The 18,879-nt window shown below is 43.1% G+C and overlaps 1 protein-coding gene across 5 annotated transcripts in view; it reads right to left on the reverse strand.

The window, feature by feature from the left end:
• HECTD4 (HECT domain E3 ubiquitin protein ligase 4) overlaps positions 1–18,879 on the reverse strand; it is a 60,765-nt gene that overhangs the window by 3,764 nt on the left and 38,122 nt on the right. For all 5 annotated transcript variants that reach the window (XM_015877752.2, XM_015877751.2, XM_015877750.2 and 2 more), the window contains exons 44-75: positions 18,481–18,596; positions 17,716–17,819; positions 17,297–17,458; positions 17,033–17,181; positions 16,747–16,826; positions 16,457–16,620; positions 15,659–15,896; positions 15,230–15,366; positions 14,926–15,052; positions 14,159–14,296; positions 13,902–14,038; positions 13,580–13,740; positions 12,907–13,088; positions 11,290–11,495; positions 10,817–10,947; positions 10,370–10,575; positions 10,101–10,280; positions 8,478–9,778; positions 7,109–7,316; positions 6,607–6,830; positions 6,374–6,525; positions 6,102–6,208; positions 5,804–5,927; positions 5,494–5,684; positions 4,449–4,595; positions 3,964–4,083; positions 3,667–3,822; positions 2,547–2,650; positions 1,904–2,125; positions 1,297–1,463; positions 622–817; positions 49–271 (exon numbers count right to left, since the gene is read on the reverse strand). In XM_015877752.2, the coding sequence (XP_015733238.1) occupies positions 49–271; positions 622–817; positions 1,297–1,463; positions 1,904–2,125; positions 2,547–2,650; positions 3,667–3,822; positions 3,964–4,083; positions 4,449–4,595; positions 5,494–5,684; positions 5,804–5,927; positions 6,102–6,208; positions 6,374–6,525; positions 6,607–6,830; positions 7,109–7,316; positions 8,478–9,778; positions 10,101–10,280; positions 10,370–10,575; positions 10,817–10,947; positions 11,290–11,495; positions 12,907–13,088; positions 13,580–13,740; positions 13,902–14,038; positions 14,159–14,296; positions 14,926–15,052; positions 15,230–15,366; positions 15,659–15,896; positions 16,457–16,620; positions 16,747–16,826; positions 17,033–17,181; positions 17,297–17,458; positions 17,716–17,819; positions 18,481–18,596 (6,260 nt within the window). The remainder of the gene's footprint in view (positions 1–48; positions 272–621; positions 818–1,296; positions 1,464–1,903; positions 2,126–2,546; positions 2,651–3,666; positions 3,823–3,963; positions 4,084–4,448; positions 4,596–5,493; positions 5,685–5,803; positions 5,928–6,101; positions 6,209–6,373; positions 6,526–6,606; positions 6,831–7,108; positions 7,317–8,477; positions 9,779–10,100; positions 10,281–10,369; positions 10,576–10,816; positions 10,948–11,289; positions 11,496–12,906; positions 13,089–13,579; positions 13,741–13,901; positions 14,039–14,158; positions 14,297–14,925; positions 15,053–15,229; positions 15,367–15,658; positions 15,897–16,456; positions 16,621–16,746; positions 16,827–17,032; positions 17,182–17,296; positions 17,459–17,715; positions 17,820–18,480; positions 18,597–18,879) is intronic.

Raw genomic sequence — 18,879 nt, forward strand, 5'->3', positions numbered from 1 at the left:
GATGTAAGCAGAACTGATGCTGCTGTAAGAGACAGCAGACAAACCCACCTGCAGCTCCATCGGGGGGGGCTATTTTCATGGGGTAAGGTGGGACGTGGGCAGTATCGGGACCCCCATCCTTGCAAGGACACGTGAAGGGGATTCGCTCCTGGTTACAGGCGAACTTTATGAACTTGCAGAGCTCCTCCTGAGTGAACATCTCCAGCGCGCTCCAGAAAAACTCAATGTGCTGATCAGTTTCCATCAGTCCCACCTGGTACATGGTGTGTGCCTAGAGGAGAAAAAGCATGACATCCACTTCAGCTTTCTTCTCCCTCGATACATCTTCCCCACTTACACTAAGACAACAAAAGGGAATGCTGCCTACACCTCCCTCCCCAAGGTCTTTTCATTACAAAATCCAACCATGGCAGACCATTAATACAAGCTACTTCGTATCTTTTCAACACATCAGCTTTTCTAACAGGCTTATCCTAGTCTGGTGATGTACATTGCTCCTGTTTCACAAGCAGGACTGGCACAGTTTATCGCTGCTGCTGCGTGAGGAGAACAGCAAACACTGCTAATAGTGACAATATGTCACTCCACACGTGAATTTTAGATTTATAGAGCTTTTCATACCTTGAGAAACTCCAGGTTGATGTATGGAAGCCCACATGTCCTCAGCTCCATCTCAAGAGGGGTCAGTGTGGTCAGGAGCTGCAGGGGAATGATGGACCCAAGCCCAGCTCGCACTGCAGTCATACACTCCAGACTCTGCAGCTCACGCATTCTCAAGCTCCTGATTGCAGCTGCGTAAACATCCTTATTCTCCCATCTGAAAGGGCAGAGATTCAAGAGAAGAGTGCTTAAGAACTCTGTTGCACAGCCCTCAAATTGTACATACATACAGGAGGGTTTTAAGAATATTCTGTTTTTGAATAATTGAGTCCCATCATTTATCTATTTGTGTTCTGATGCTTCTCAACTTATGTCTACTTCCTTCATCCTTCTCCTCCTCCTCTCTCATGCTCACGTCACCCACTTCTCACAAGCCTTATATCTGGGTGTTCACTTAAGCCAGCATGCAGTTCATAAGCACTGCTCCTCAGCTGCTTCTTATGGAACAAAATACAAGGAACAGTGCCAGAGATTCCAAGTTCCTTCCAACCAATGTAAAGCATTCCCAGACTGTTCCAGCCTTCAGCTGGTTAACAAAAGCTTCTTGGGAGAGCCTGGCTTTTGGAAAATTATTCCAGAGATGCTTCTTCCACATGTAACCCACCGCAACAGCCTGCCAAGAAAGCTGGTACTCACCCCACTGGGACGTGCCTGCCCCTGGGACAAAGCTCCACCTCTTCCCCTGTCATGGTCAAGTAGGTGAATTTGCAGCATGGCTTATTAGGACAGTCAGGGCTCTCTGTTGCTAGATGCTGAGAAGCAATTTCTGCACATAGAGCTTCCAGTTCAGTTTCATCATTTATCTGTCACAAAGATACAATACCCAATGACCAACATGTTGTAGTATCTTATCCTTGCAACTCACTCCATCTTAAGTTTTGTACACAACTGTATACTAAGTGCACTGATGATATACTGTCTGGAGACACCACGGACACACCAGCAGGCAGTAATTGCTTAGATTCATAATCATTTGGTTTGGCACTGCAGAGATTCAGCCGGTACTTCACAAACTAAACCACACCGTATCTGGCAGCACATGAGATCCAGCAGCTCTTCCAGTCATCAGGAAGCAACATCCCACACCTACAAGCTGAGACGCTTCATGGTCCTGCCCAGCTGACAAACACCTACTAGCAACCAAGTCAACCACTACCAGTCAGAAAATGTGGCTGTTATCAGAACAATGCACTTACAGGGGAAATTGTGAACAGAAAGTAGTAAGAGAAAAAAAAATGCTTACATTTTCAAACTTTTTAATGTAGTTGTAGGTGAGGATATCAGCTTCCTGGAGATCAACATCGGGATCCAGTGGCTCTCCTACCAGGGTCTTCCAGAACGAGGGCAGCAGGTCGAGCGGCAGGGGAACATCTGCTCGAATTGCAATACCCAGAAGCTGCCCAAAGAAATGGAACAGCTGCTCCTCTGCGTAGGTGATGGGGCTGGGTGTCAAAATGTACTTCCCCTTCAGAGAAACAGAGCAGAGTACACAAACCAGCCTTTAGCAACTGATTCGTACAGGGTGGGTCCATAAGTGAATGCTATTCTGCCAACACTGATTTGAATAAGATGAACACTGCTGAAGTGGCTACAGGAAGTTTTGCATGGAGGCGATGTATTATGCAGTAACATTACATCACAGTGCTATAACAACAATCAAAAGCAACGACATAAAGTTGGTTTCCTTTTACAAACTTGATTAATCAGCATTCAAACAACTTTTATGTCCCTGTGTTAGTAGTTTGACAGTGAGTCTTTTAGCTGTGGGAAGTGTCTGAAGCACAGCCTGGATATGTAAAGCCAATTTTATTCTGTACTGCTGACCAAATTTGTTCTACTCCTATTCAAGCACATGCAACTTCATTTCCTTCATGGAGATATCCCACCTTGTTCTTGTTGACTGCAGAGCTTGGACACAACAGGAGAAGGGAGAGTGAGGAGCTCTGCAGCTCCTTACAGACTTGCCAGAGGAAGTGACGGAAAGATCCACCTGCAGGAAAGAGAGGCAAAAAAACAAAGGGCCTTGTTAATATTGCCATTTAATCCAGAATTTACTGTTCTGCTTCAAATCACGTCTCAAGCCTTAAGTTACGTGGTTAACCTCACCAGCTGCACAGACACATCACCCTATCAGTTATTCTACACATCTGCAAAGCAAGATTTTCCTGGCTCCTGTATAATCTAAGCCCATTCCTGGAATACATGCAAACTCACGCAGCATCCAAGGGAGCAAGCACCACGAAAGGAAGTCAACATGCAAACAGGTCCACATAAAGGAGAATTAAAGTAGTGTCAACAGAAAAGAAGGCAAAATAATCTTGCTTAAATGCCACAAGATTAACATTTAGCACTTTCTGATGATGAGTGGTACCACTGTGCTTCGAGGGGTCCGTCCCCTTCCAATCAGGTGAAGGAGGGCAGTAAAATGTCTGCTCCTTCTTGGATTCATTCTTTTAACTAGTCACATGAAAATCCTTAAGATGATTACAAGAAATGTTGTTCACCTCCTTTCAAAAATACGTAAGATTCAGTTTTAATACCATTTACTGCAAAATCAAGGACAGATTTTAAAGCAGCAAAACCTCCTGCAGTTTCCTGTCACAGCCACCACCCGTTCAGCTCAGGACAAGCTGGAGCTCATACGTATCTGTCAGCACAGCCTGGGTTTACAATGACTAAATATCAACCGACCTGAAGGAAACATTCTTATGCAATGCCCTTCCCATGTTCCAAACGTTTTATTACTTTATTTCCTGTCTCTAGTCAGCAAAATTGTATGCCCAAATGCTTCCTGCTCTGTTAGCTAAGAGATGCCTGGATTGCTTAATTCCTGGATGATGCTTCTTTTTTCACCCCCATGAGCAGGAAAACAAACACAACAAGTGTAAATGCTGCTCCTTAAAGTTAACACAAGCCACAACCTGATAGAAACTCAGATTCCACCTGGAATCAGTTCTCACAACTGCACCGATGTGACCCACGCTGGTAACCCCAACCCCAACTTACTTGTTCCATGGACCTCCTCCCCTGTGAATCGGATATTGAATGCATACGTTGGGTCTCCCCCGCTGGCGAGTTTGACACAGAGCTGTGAGGATGGCACACAGGCCAGCTGCCGTGCTGCCTGGCAGAAGTAGGAGTTTTCTGAAGAACGGATCTCCCCTATTTAAAAGCAAACAGAAGAAAAATATAATCCCCACACACAGTATTTTGCATTAATAAGTGTCTGAGCTTCGGTAAGACAGGTCTGATGCCTTACAGAGGATTACAATGAATTTTGAAGAGGATAAACGTTTCCCTTACCTCCGACTATTTCCAAGGGATCCAAGGTGATTTCTGGGGCTGCGTGATCAGCAGTTCTTTGGACAGTGGCATTCAGCACTCTGTTCATTACGGTGATTTTAGTGTCGTAGAAGATTAAACCTAAATAAAGAAACACAAGTTTTGGTGCAGTTAATCTGTCCTTCTACAACATTATTTTCTGAAAATCTTTGATGGACGGTGATCAAGCAATAATTGCATCTTCTTTAGGTAGATGGGAGACGGATGGCTAATCCACATCTTCAATTAGTATTTGCTACTGATATGTACTAGAAGAAGAGCACTGGATTAGGACATGGCTGACCACAACTCTAACACTGTGTAAATAGATCCTAGCAACTCCAACAGTAACCACATAAATCAGGAACACTTTGCCAAATTGCTTTCAGAAATCAGATGCTTTTACAGTAATGACAGAGGAAAGATAACTCCCTGTCAGGCAACACCCATGCTCCCCCAAAGCTGACCTTTGGCCTCCTGCAGCAGCGCAGCGATGCTGTTACTGTACATCTCCGTCTGCCGAAGCTCCACCAGAGGTAAGAAGAAAGTCTCCAATGTCGTATTGAGAGACTGAAGCAGTGCAAACCGCAGGCGGAGACTTTCAACAGGAACACCTGAAGAAGAAAAGTTCAGCCAGTGTTGAAGATGCTCTCCACCTGCTGCAAAGGCCACCCTGCCACTGGAGCCGGTCCAGGAGCCACAGGAGCTCTCATTTACACAGCCTCTCAAGCTCCTTGCACACCACCATGACAGCAGATAATGGAAGCACAGCAGTGAACCATGACATCCCTAATTTCACCAGATAAGTTCCCATTTCAGCCTGATCTAGAAGGTGTGCTTAGAGAGCACAGAAAACTTGCAATGCATTTCTAACAGTGCTGCCAAAGAACAGCCAAGGGTCTCCTTGGAGGACCTGGACTTAGTGCTGCCCTGGCCCACAGAAGCATCTCCAAAGGAACATCCCAGCTGCTGCGTGACAGCCAGGGCATTACCCAGTTCTGCTGTTGAGAAAAGCCTCAGTGCAAACATGGATGCAGAACAGTATGGTAGAGAGCACAGAAGGAGGAAGAAGAACTAGACAGCTATTTAAGGCTACTCTGCAAATCACTGTGTTACTTTTTCTCACTTCCCCTGTGCTGGAGCAGGAAAGAGGAAGCTGCACTGAAGTTCTACCACGGGCAGTATCAATGCTGACTGTAGGGAGCAGTGACTGCTCTGCATACATGGAGCTATCTAATTAAAGAACTCTGATAAGCACCAATGCAAAGAGGGTATCCCTGTGTTCAGTCACTTCAAGCCTGGAGCAGCTCTTTGCTCAGTAAATGGACCTGAGAAAACCAATCTTGTGTGGAAACAGAGAGCCTGGATGTCCCTGAGAACCTCTCTCCACAAGATTCAGCAGTTCCAGCAGGTGCCTTTTCCGACACAGCACACAAACAGTGTGGGAGTAAGAAGACAAAACAAGAACACCACAGAACGTGTTAAATTCTAAACACTACAAAGCATACATACTCAACAGACAGGAGATTCTAGGATCTGCTGCATCAGCTGGATCCAAATATACTTCGTGTGGATGGAGTCGTGCTGGTGTAATTGCGAGGTGACGACAAAGCCTGTTAATGTACTGAACGAGAGCCACGTCCATTTCCAGAGTCCATTTCCGAGATGCTTTCTGGGCATGTCTTGCATCAATGCAGGCACACCTGAAATGCAAATGGCATGACACCTGCTGGGACATACACGGTACATGGAGTAGGAACACTCCTTTAAAGAGAGCACATTAAGTAGTGCCATCATCTTCTAGAGGAGGTTTAGAACTTACCTTTCAAAGTGCAGATCATACCCACAGGACAGAATAGCTCTCCACACACTACGGATATCCTGCTTAGATCGGTCAACGACAAATCTGTGAAATCCATCCAGCGTCAAATACTTCTCCTCAGGAACTGGAAGTAGAGACAGAACCATCAAACAGGTAATGACTTAGTATACAGCCTACACACCACACAGGAAAATTGTTGGTGTACAAGGTGGCTACATTCAGCTTAAGCATGCCAATCCAAAAATACATCTGCTTTCTAAGGTGCTAACGCTGCAGAAGAGTCCAATAGAGTCCCTACCTTCTTGTTTCTTTGTGGGAGACTTTTCAGGGTCCTTCTCTTCAGGTTTGCTCTTCTCAGGAGACTTTGGCTTCACAGTCGGTTTCTTCTCGCTCAAAGCAGTTCGGCTAAGGGACGAAATGAGTGTTAAAGTTTTCTTATGTCTGTTCAAAACCAGAATGCTTTTGAATCCCTTTTTCCTCTTCCAATAGGTACAAGGAAATATAGAGGAGAAAACAATCTAGATCCTAAAGAGAAGGTTTCCTAACTGCCAAGAAGCTGAAGAAACTCACCTGACACTGTTGAGCACGGACTTTTCTTTTGTGGGTGGTTTTGTAACCGGGCGCTTGGTGCTCACAACCTTCACTGGATGCTGTTCTTTACCAGCCTTGTTGTATTTGCTCTTGTCAAATTTTGGCTTGGGCACACCGTATTTCCTTAGAATCTTCCAACATAGAAAAGGAATAATTAACCAGTGCTTTTGAGTTACACGAAAAGATCCTGCAAAGAGCTTTCAAAGCACTACCTGAGTAAGCTGGTCCTCCAGCACCTTCTTTGGAGGGCGGACGTTTGTGAAGAACACATGCAGAAGGTTTCCAGGAGTCTGCGAATTTATCTGCTCTTTACTAAGATATATATCAGCAACTTTAATGGGTTTAGTTGGAGTCAGGCTCAGCATTTGCTCAGAATGGACACAGCTTTTAAATATTTCTGTAAGGACCTCCCGGGCACCAGGGACCAATTTCTCACCTAATAACAAAAACACAATGAAATGAGTAATAAGCTTTGCCTTCAGATAAAACATTCTATCACACAACAACTGGTGCGTGACCAAAGGAAGAAACAGCTCAGAAAAGTTCTACTAGCAGATCTGACCCCTCTGAACTCCAACACCCTGTTTCTAACAGAGAATCAAATGCTGTCTTTTGTTCTGGCTTAACAATAATTACCATTTGGATAATCGTAGAATCTGATTCCCTGCATGTCACAATACAAGTGAGATATTTGCCAGTATGAAAAGCACAAACCTTTTATTGACTTATCATTGAAGTAGTCTTCCAGTGCCGGGCTCCCCTGTGTGTCAAATAAACTCTGATTTACAGTAGAAACAGTTAAAATCTCTTCAGTTGACATTTCCATCAGTTCATCTTCACCATCCAGACTTGACAAACCAATGAGATCACTGCTGTTAAATAGGCTGGCTCGGATTTTCTCTATTTTAGCTCTTGACCGTATCTGTACAAATCATGAAATTGGTTAATTTATTTTGCTTTACAGTAACTTGGATACTAAGCTATCTCTCCTCCCCGTATGGATAATCAGTATTGCATCCCTCCTACTGTTCCTTCTGCATTAGTCATTTGATAACACAATTCAGGCTCCACCCCATATAGCATCCCTTGTATGAAAATCTGCCAACTCCAACCATCACGCTGTGAGTTCATCGTGCACAGCTCTGAAACAGCTGCTGCTTTTCTTAGCCTGGAGACAGCCCTTAGAAATACAAGAGACAAAGCCGGCAGTTTCACATAATTAACCTGTCATTATTTGCAACTCTGTTGCCTTTGCTTCAACTCTCCATTTAGGAAAATAACTACAATAACTACAAGCCTTGGGAGTCTCAGCTACACGAAACTGGGAACAGGAACAATAGTTTCCTTCTATTCCAACAACAGCTGTCATGCACCGTTATCAGAGCGGCTACAGACTTGGAGTTGCCGAACATGCTGACAGATTTCCATACACGTTTGATGGTTTGTTTTAGCACTGGTGTCTTCTTGTCAGTTAATAACTTCAGAATAGCAATTGAAGCTTTTCCCTTTGAATAAGATGACTTTCTTCTAAAAGGTATAAACCCAGACTATGTAAGAACTTCCCTCTGAATTCACAAGCTATCAAAATGGCAGCACTTCAGCAAGCTTCTGGTAAGCCTGCAGCTGGCAGTTAGTGCAACAGAGAAGGCTCTTGTGCAGAGCTGAAAACCTGCAGAGATCTGGCATCAGTGATTACATACCTACAATGCTTTAAAATTAATTTTGAATCAGGCATCAGCAAACATCTGTAATCTCATCTGTAATCTCTTCTAAAGCAACTTGTACAGAGATACGTGGATGGTTTAAAATACATGAAAATGTAGCCATGAAAAATTAAAGAATTACCTTGTGGGTCAAAACCATCTCAAAATTAATCTCCAGCAGCAGCTGGCAATGAGTCTCTGAAGAAAGTTACGTGAGAGAGCAAATGAACAGATATTTGCCTTTACAAATTCTCTCCAGAAACTGGTGGTTTAAAGGCATTCTAAGATAAAGGCTGCAGACAACTGTGCTTAATATTTGAATTAAAAAGAAACAAAAACCCTGGCCAAAGAAGTGCCCCTTCCTGACTGAAAGCTATTACCTCCACCACAGCAAAACCTTTGATTGGCCGTGACAGAAGCTGCTGGTTGTCCAGAGATGTGACTGTGTACATCGACCCCACATCAGACACTGACGCTGTTTCTACATTGTCCAGCTGCTCCCCAAGGCTGCCAAGGCTCCCAAGGCTCCCAGTACTGCAGTGCGACAGATCCAAGCTCTCCTGGCTGGAGACGTGTGGCTCTAGCAGCCCTGGTGGGATGGCCAGTTCCAGCCCAGCCTGGTACTGATCAACTGAGATGTCACTGACAGTCCGGGAGATACCCTGTGAGCTGCACAGGGAAGCCTGGCTCGTTGATGCAGACGCACTGACACTCATAGCAGGTGTGACACTGCTAGAGCTGCTGATGTCCAGACTGTCTGCACTACTCGAAACAGTCGGCTTTTCCAGCTCAGTTCTGCATTCTCCTCCTTCCGCTTTGTCCTTGATTTTTTTGGGATCCTCTTCCTGCAGAGGGATGTAGATTTCATCCTTGAAGACTCCACCATGCGCATTGCACGCCTTCCTGATGGCATTCCTGACAGTGCTCTCCTCCAAGTGAGTCGGTATTCCAGAAATGACGAGCAAACGGCTGTGAGCTGTGGGTCCCACTAATGCCTGACATGCATCTGCTACAGCATCGTTTGTCACACCCAACCCTTGCGGATCCTTTTTCGTCAGATGTCTGAGAATGATAAGCAGAGTCAGTGCTCTATGAAACCATAACATATCCTCAGGCTTGCTTCCTCCTATACTGAGGATTGCAGCATCCGTTTCAGCTGCTCTGGATGAAGATCGTTTGCCTGAAGACGATGTCTTTTCTCGCTTCATTTTGACTTTTTTCCTCTTTGACAGCAAGCTTGGACTCTGTGGCGTCTGTCCTGGAGAAGATGAAGATGAGGAAGAAGAGTCGCTAAGATTTGGTGCACTCGTTGAAGATATCACATTAGCTGCTACGCTCATATTGATAGGTAGCGTTACTTCTGCCACAGCAAGGCAAACTTCCATCAAAGCATGAAAGTATGTTGAAAATCTTCCTTGGTCAGCAGCTCCAACACCGGAACCACCGCACGCATTTCCAGACACCCAGTTTTGTGTTTCTTCATCATAAAGCTTGTGGAGTTCTGACTGCAGGGCCATAAGCATAGCTAGACAGGGATTCAGCTGAAGGGCGATAGAAGATGACAATCCTGCAGGATTTTTTTTCTGCTCCAGACTGTGAATTTTGCGAAGCAATTCGGCCAGAAGATGAAATATCAATTCCTTCACAGACGCTGCCATGTCAGTTGTCCACAGAAAGCTCCCTGTGTGTGAAAGGCAAGGCACTGGAGTCAGCACTGGTTCATTATTCGTACCTTTACTATGCGAGCTGCAACAGCAACACTGAAAAAGCAAACAACTACAGGTCGCTCCAAAGGATGCACGCAAGCAGAGAAAACCAGGAAGACTCTTCAAGAGATGCATGTAAGTGGGTTTTTTTTTTTGTGTGGGTATGAGGAAAATTTTAATATAATGAAAAAGCTCAGAAATCTCATCATTTTTCTTTCATTTCTTCTCTTTCAAACCTTCAGGCTGAACCAGCACGTCATTTTGGCTCATTGCTAAGTAAAAACAACGCATTCTCACCTAAAAATTCCACTACTTGCAGAAGAACTGAAGGAGGAATAGTATCCAGTTCATCTTCTGATTTCCCGTCCACATCTTCCAGTTTCCAAGTTAACAGCTGCTCTGTGAATGCCATTGCCAGAGGGAACTCAAGGGGAAGAGAATGCAAGACCAGCACAGCTCCAGGAGGAGGAGACACTCCTAAGCAAACAGGTCAGAGAAAACACGTATCATGACTCCGTGCCACTTATGACAGTATATAGTATATAGTAAATTTTATTGCTTTTTACCTAGTTTGATGTGCACTTTGTCTGTAGGAGTGATCACTGACGGGTACTGATTGGTTGTTGGGGGAGGTGTTAGGCCTGTGTTGGTTGGAGAGGCGTCTCGAGGGTAACACACTGCCTCAATCAGGTTTAGCTGGCCATTCCTCTTAACTTTGTGCCCAAGCCCATACACAAGCACCCGAGCCCATGGAGCTTTATACAGGGAAGAACTAAGAAAAGAAAAAGAGCAATGTGGCTGCGATATAATTAGCTACTAAAAAAATCTCAACCCAATGACAGCACGATTAAACTCCTTACAATATTTACCCCCAACACTCAGAAAATGAGTCTCTGAGAAAAGAAAAACCTGCAAAATAAGCACCTGCATCCTCAGGATTCACAGAGACTCAAGAGCACAGGCAGAAAAGTCTTTTGTCTTTGTCACTCTCAGACCCTCAATGACTGACTTACTCTTTGCGGAATCCAGACTGGCTTTCTTTACAGGACACAATTACAAACGCAGCCCCAGGAAAATTAACATCCATGTTGACTTTGGATTCCGAAATTGGGAATTCCTCAGCAGGAAACTGTTCTGGTGCAGTCTGTAATGCAACATTTCATAATGAAAGCCCCCAGGCATCAGCAAACCACCTCCCTCCTATTTTTCAAGTAAAATATATCACACTACAGGTAATGATGTAGGGTGAAGCTCTTCATTTGAATGTGATCTGCTGTATTGCTACTGCTTATGCTTCCTGTATCCCCAGCACAACCAAAACAGCAGTATAACCCAGCAAGAGAAACAACTCAGTGTGACAGATAATATTAATGAGTCGTAATTCTGCAATTACAAATGTTAGAACCACCTACAAACCAAAGGTTTCTTATACAGAGGGCATGCCCTGAGAATAACACTGCTCTCAAGACATTGCTAAATATTTTACCTGCAAAAAAGAGCAGATCTGTTTAGTGAGGTCTAACAGGCTCTCCTCTCCTTGATGCAGTGTCCGAGTGATGGCAACAGTAAGCCACTCTCTGATGGCTTGTGAATTGCCCTGGTAGAAGAGGTCTGTGGCAGCGCAGTTCTGGGCATGGATGCAGTGCTGCAGTGACTGGGCCAAAAGAATGGAACTTGAACTGATTGTTCCATCTGTAATAAGCAAAATAGAACAAATTCGGAGATAAAATTTTTGTGCAAGCATTTTATGCAGCCTGTGAAATAGGCAATGGAAAAAGAAGTTCTTAAATATTTGAACATTACAAGCTGTTACTTTCATTCCTGAGCAAGTGCAATCCTCTTCCCAAGGGTCAGCAGTAGAAAGAATCCTTCCAAGACCAAACCTGCTTCCTAACATAGTTGGTTCCAGATGGGATAGCCCTCTAAATGCCAGCTGTATTCTGCATCTGCCTTAAAGCCACCCTTAGGGAGGCCTGTCAGACATCTGCTGAGCTGTCAGAGTTCACAGCTGCTTTGTTTTGTTCCACATGTGAAAACAGACCATCTTCATTTACTGCATAAATACAGCGAAGACAAATGATCAGCTTTCTTCCATACTCAATCTAGATGAGGTGAAGGCAGCTTTATCTGTCCTCAAGCTGTCCCCATATACAGACAAGACAGCTTCCGAGTGGCTTTGAGTGAGTATCAAGCCAAAATCTCATGGTTGTCACTCTGAAGCTAATAAAAAATATATATATCAAAATGCAGTGCACAAAGGAGTGGGCAATTCACCCAAATCCCAGTCTGGAAGTTGCATATATTAGCACAATCTGAATTAGAACTACTTTTCAACTTAAAAAAAAAAAAAAAAAGGAAAAAGAAAAGCTTGTTAACTTATTCTCAAAGCCATGCAAAGTAATGCTGTACTCTGCAAAAGGTTCTGTTATAACGCAGCATCTGTTAGAGGTAGCCAAGTTTCAGAGTCATGAAGGAAGGAGTTAAGTGCACTCTCCAATGGCAGCTATTTACTTTCTATTATTAATAGCCTATGCTTAGCATTTTCTCTTTCTTCCTTATGCCTCAGCCACATTACATTTCTCTTTGCATGCAGAAGAGCTTTGTCACAATAATCGCCTTTTTTAACACTCACTTGAATTAGCCCAAGATCCTTTTCCATGATTCAGCACATACATTCTCTAATCAGATCTGTGATCCCAGTAGGAAAAGGACAAACCACTTTGTGAAATGAAGAATAGTTGAGTTTTGAGAACTGTGAGACCCAACTGGCATTTAGTTTCCTTACAGGTATCCCATACAGATATTTCCCTCACCCCTCCACCCCACTCCCCTCAACAGAGGGCCAATGGCAACAAAGGGACAGAAGCACCGAACAGAATCTCAGGAGAATCTCTGAATTTCCTCAATCACACATAAATTCAATCATTAGCAACAGTTTAACTTCAGTATCATATCATTAAAGGTAATTACATCAAAGAGTCCATTGAAACATCTGTTCAAATACTATAATTAACAACTACTAAGTGCCAAACTCTTCAGATTTCTTTTGGCCACAGAAAACTACCATACCAAAGAAACTGCTGTGATAAAAATCAGTGTTTACCAGGAAGAGGTGGTGCAAGAAGTTGGTTGGATAACAACTGCAGGTGCTCCAGAGTGATATCACGGATAGCAGGGATATGGAACAGACGGGTAAACATATGTGGAGATTTGGGGGCAAAGATATTGAGGAGAGCCATGCGGCAATACAGCTTGGCCAGTGCAGCTTCACTTCTCAAAAGCTCTCTAGAGAACACAAACATCAAAACATTTGATTGCTTCAACATCCTTAACACACAAGTCATATCCAGTAAGCTGCCTCTGAATCCAAATGCAGCCTGTTCTCATTAATGGTTGGAGTACATCCAAATCTATCTTAGTCAGCACTCCTAATTCTGGTACCAAATTAAGGCTTTTGAATTAGAATTTCCATAAAGCAAGTCCAGAATTCTTGAGCCCAGGTTGTGTAAAACCAACTGCATGTTACTGATGTTTAAAAAACACGATCATTGAGGTCTTTTACCACTTCATGCCTTTAAAACCTTAGGGAGAAAAATACTTATAAAAAAATACCAAGAAACCCAACTGCTTTAAGAGATGAGATCCTGTCCTCACACACATCAGACAAAACAATTTGAGTTTAAGTGTGTCTTTCCTCTCAAAACCCACACGTAGTAATGTTGTAGATTAGAAAACTTCTGTATTATCTGACTGTATTGTGTTTCTATTTATTTTACCTGTGAATTTGGATATTGGTATTGTCCAGGGTAACCAATCCATTTGTTGCAGTCCTCCTATAACCAGCAGGTGGCCTTTCTAACATGTCAATAGGATACCAGTATCTTACCAGAACTCCCTCGCTTCTGAGGTAGGTTTCTACTTGTACCAATTCATTCACCTGCAACAACAAAAACACCACTGTAAAACACAGAAACAACGTGCTTTTTTTTCCCCTTCAAAAAAGAGCACCAAAACAGTATTGTAAGCACTTCAATACACTTAATCACAGACGTGTAAGTGCTGACATGTTCAATACCCTTCCCATGCATCTTTACTCACTGAATCAACATCCAGGACAACACCATGAAGACCAAATGTCTTCAGCATTCCCCGAATCGCAAACTTGGGTAAAGCTGTTCCAACAGCACTGCTGGTAACGTTGTTACTGTCAGGAGAGCGAGTCACAACCGTGAGACCTGGGCAGAAAATAACACAGGGCTCAGCATCTTCCTGAGACTCACAAATTACACAGGACATCCCCGGCACCAGAGCCCCTTGGCTTCTTATTGCTTCATTTACTCTCCTGCTGAATTTACCTTTTCGCACTTTATCGATTGTAAACTTGTTTGCTTCATCTTTGATATCCTCAATGGTAGGAAGGTAGAGGTCTCTTGGGATGCCACCGTTTTCCTCATACAGGAATTCTACAGTTTGCCGTGCTATATCAACCATTCCTGGCAGATAGAAAGGAATGCTGGTTAATCTCCCCATCAGCTTGAAATAAATACTCTCGATGGGCTAAGAATTACTGTTCTCATTAACATCATAGGTAGATGAGATATCTAATTACTTGGACAATTCTTTCAGTACATGCAATGGATGAGGGGCAGAGCTTTCCTGGTCAGAGCTCTGGCTCCTCACTTTGCTCCTGCTGTGACTTCCCCACAGTTATGCCATATTGGCAGAACTGTATTCACTTACAAATTTTCTCCTACTAAAATTCTTTTAAAGTTTTGCATGTAGATAATTCCTTCCCAAGCCGTTATTCCAAAGTATTTCCATATCCATATACAACTTCAGGGCAGTACAACAGATTCTTCCACAGTTTCTAAAACTATTTTCCTTGTTCAAAATAATCAATTCAGGTTAAAAGGTTAACAAGATTAAAATCATAACCTCAAAACAAAGGTAAAAAGGTTAAGCAGGTTAAAATCAAAACAAATTCTAAGCTCTTGGCAAAAACAGCAAGTGAAAACATTTAGTTTCCAACCCTAAATACAGTAAGACAAACAAAACACAGATGTTATGATGTGCAGTAACGGTGAAGATAAAAACAACTGCATGGAATGAAACACAGCCGTACCTAACTGTAAGGCTCCTTTAATTTGATCCAGCCCAGATTTCCTCTCAGCCTCATTACGGAATCTTCTTCTAATTGTAGGGAAAACTTTTGTTTCCCAGGCTTTAACCAGCAGGGCATAGTGGTCCTCCTGCAAAGAAGAGGAACATTTAGAGTAACAAGAAGGAAGAAAAGTTACTAACATCAAGTCTACTTTCCCTAAGAAAGCAGAAAAAATGGCTTCATAGCAAGAAACTTAAGAATCTGATTTACAAGATCCATATTTAGATTCCAAGCGATAGCAAGCAGTGCTTGCCACGTTGCTCACCCTGGGAATATCATCATCGTCATCATCATCACTTTCATCATCTGCAATTGGAGGGGGATGAGGATCAGGCCCTGATGTGATGAAGTTCTCATAGCTCAGTTCCATTTTATAGTGACAAGACGTGTCACTGTCGTATTCTGCAAAACACATACAAAAATCTTGAGACCAGAACATGCCAGCAGGCAAATAGAACTGCTCAGTGAGGTTTTGAGATATATGGCATCTGTAGAAAGGAAGACCAATCTAAGTTATTACTTTTAATGGCCTTGCCTTAAAGGAAATAAGCACACATTTGCCGATAATTATTGTGCTGCTTTACCTAAATAGGCAGCATCTACAAAATGCAGTCAGAATGTGCTTCAGTCCCTATTTAATTGATTGCAATTTTCCTGTCAGAGCTTTTTAAAAGAACGTTAACCATCACTTTACGTTGTTGAGCCGTAGCAACAGCAGCAATCCTACAGGGCGGTCCGTGGGTCCCAGGATCAGAAGCTATGCTGGTGCCAGCATCATTGTCGCTATCAGAAGCCATAGCAAATGGCAACGCCTCAAAGTTGGCACTTATTTCTTCAGCTAGGTCAATACACAGATCAGCAGCATTCCTGTGAGCTTGGCCTTCAGCATAGGCAAATTGGCGGGATCCAAAATTAGCACGGACTTTTGTGTTCTGGAACAGAGTACAGATAAAGAATTCAGATGACCTGTGGGTTTTCGAGGTTCTCCTCTTTACCATACAGCTCTCCCAGCATTACAGGCTATAAAACTGCATGCAGCTGGGAAAGTATTAAGCTGTCAACCACAAACTTTGAACTTCCTTTTTTTCCCCACCTCTCCCTAGATTCAAGTCATGCATATTTAGCTAGTACACTCTGTGGCAAGGTCACTGCTGGGAAAGAGTAATAATAAAAGAAGGGCTGTTAGCACAGAGCAATGCAGCGCCATCAAGCTAGCTGCACGTTTAATGTTCTTAGGGGAGGAAGTTCCAAACTGTAACAACACAAAAATGCACACTGGGAAGAAAATGAGAGCTCAAAGTAGTACAATAAAGATAAAAACCATCACTCTACTGCTTTATAGTTAGAAATATTACGTAGAATGGGTTGAGCTGGCTTTACCTAATACTTGTGAAAGGGTATTATACTTTCAGCATTACATTTTGGGCCTTACCTCAACTTGATTATCAAAACGATACATATATCAAACAAGATACTTATGTTAAGAACTTGCCTTCTTCTGTATGTGAACAATTGGCCACATTCCACCAGAGACATCTTCTAGGTACGGCCCAAGTCTCTGCCCGCAATAAGTAAAATAAACTCTGCCTTTAGCAGGCTGCCCTGGTGGGGGTGGAGTTCCTTCTGCTCTTTCCCATCCAATTCCAGCTACGTCACCTATCAAAATACATCATCATCAAAAGAACAGCATGGATTTCTCTCTTTCCTCATCCACAGTTTCCCTTACATTTAAGGAATGTTTTTCATATACCAGTTAAACTCATTAGCTGTGCTCTTACATACCAGGAGAAAGAGTCACGTCCAGTCGAACACTCTTCCACTGTAATAAGCTGGAGCCATTGTAATGCACTGCTCGCCCATTGCTAAGAATTAACACAAGAAGAAGTAGTAAATGAAGAGGAGCTCAGAAACGATTACAACTCGACAGCAACCAAAGTCTACACAGCTACAGTACATGCAAAGTTTTAAACCTATCTGCTGCCTGTCACAGTGAGATTCTGACACTGCCTCTAAGAAGCACAAAAGTGTAGTGAGCAAGAACGATTTTTGAGGTGCATCTCCAACATACTTATGAAAAAGGCAGGTGCCCACTGGGTTTGTCCAAGCTCCATCCCGTTTTTCTGCCTCTGTAGCAAATCCAAATGAAACTATTGGACCAGTGTCATCATCTGTATCTCCATAGGAAACTATTTCAATTTCCCAGTAGAACGACGGTGCCTAGAAATAAGGAAAAAAGTTATTTTACAAGGTAGAGGTAAAAAGAAAAATGTTACTTTTCATGCATTACTAAATATTAAATAAAAGAAGCTGTTGCATGGCTGTGAATTCTTACCTGCACAGGAACTGGAGAAGTGGCATAAATGAATGTGCCCCGAGGAAGTCCCCCACCTGCACTTGGATCAGCCAGAAAGGTCACAGCAGCAAGGTGTGATGAAAACATGCATGCTCGTACCGGGGGAAACACTCTTGATGGGCTCCAAGTGATTTCTTTGGGCTGTAGACAGGAACAGATTATTCCAATTGCCATTGAAGTCATACACTAATACATTCTTTTATGAAAGGCACATAAATACAGCACATACAACTACTGTAACTACAGTCACAGGACACCATGTCCCAGTACATGAACCCATATGGAATAAAGCATTTCTAATAATCCAACCAGCTTGACTCCAACACCACAGGCAGAGCTCCTGCGCTCCCTCACTCATCTGTGAGGGGCAGACTGTCCAGCTCTGCTTCTGTGCTCACCTGTCTTCTGTCTGCCTGGAGTGGAGGAGGTGGGGGTCGAGCACAGTCACGATACAACATCCTTAATCTTTCACACTGCATTTCTACAACAGTGAGCCTCTCTCCTGTAACAAGAAACCAAGCCAAGTCATGAGGTTCCAAGCAGATCTACTTACTATGAATCCAATAACTCTTTTTTTATATAACTGTAATAGAAACAAATATGCCATTTACATTTTAAGGTATGTAATCATCTGCTCGGCTCCCACCCCAATATCCTCTGCCTCAACCACTTCTCTACTAAGAGGCTCTGACATGTTCCTAAACTCGCCCTTGAACTAGGACTTGTGCTGGGCTCACTGCTTATCCTCAAACGAAAGGGAAGGAAATCAAAAGCTAAACAGGGAACGTAGGTAACCACTGTGAAAAGCAGAAAGGTGACCACAAATGGGAAACACAATGATAATATCAAATACAGAGCAACTTATAACAGAGCCAAGAGCAGTGAAGTCTCAGGGTGTACCAGAAAGCTAATCCAAGCATTTGTGTCTTCTGACACAGTGTAATCATACTTGAACTTCCTACCAACATCTGAATGGTTTAGTCTGATTATTAGCTCATACATTACTTCTACAACAGCTCTACAACTATGACAAGACATACAGTACTGCGGTAGCTTTCGTAAATAAGAAGCTAGAAGACAAAACATTGAAAAGATTACAGAAGTTGTTGAAGTCTCTGAACTGAATGTGGTTAAAAAGCTGCAAGGACGTGCTGTGTACCTACCAGGGCTGCACTCCTGTGCTACCAGATTAAGAACCTCTACAGCAGCTGGGCACTGTTGAATGAATTCTTCACAGAATGAACTGTCTTCTAACAGCTGAGCCATCACCAGGCATGCTCTTTAATGGAAAAACAGTATGTTTTATGTGTTACAAAACCATCCACTGAGTTAATCACTGTCTTTACCTCTATTTAACTCTGGACTACTTTTAAAAGACAGAACGTTTATTCTATTTCTTTGCCTTTTTAGCTATCCACTGGAACTTTCACAGCGATGACCTCCCCCCCCTCCTAGTGTACAGCTGCAGGAAAGTATTTGCTCAGTGCACTGCCAGTATTAACAGGGGCACTTCATTTCTGGTACTATTAACAACATCCAAGCACTACATGTAATTAAGGAAG

Source organism: Coturnix japonica, chromosome 15 (genome assembly GCF_001577835.2).
Source record: "Coturnix japonica isolate 7356 chromosome 15, Coturnix japonica 2.1, whole genome shotgun sequence".
In the NCBI taxonomy this organism is placed as follows: domain Eukaryota; kingdom Metazoa; phylum Chordata; class Aves; order Galliformes; family Phasianidae; genus Coturnix; species Coturnix japonica.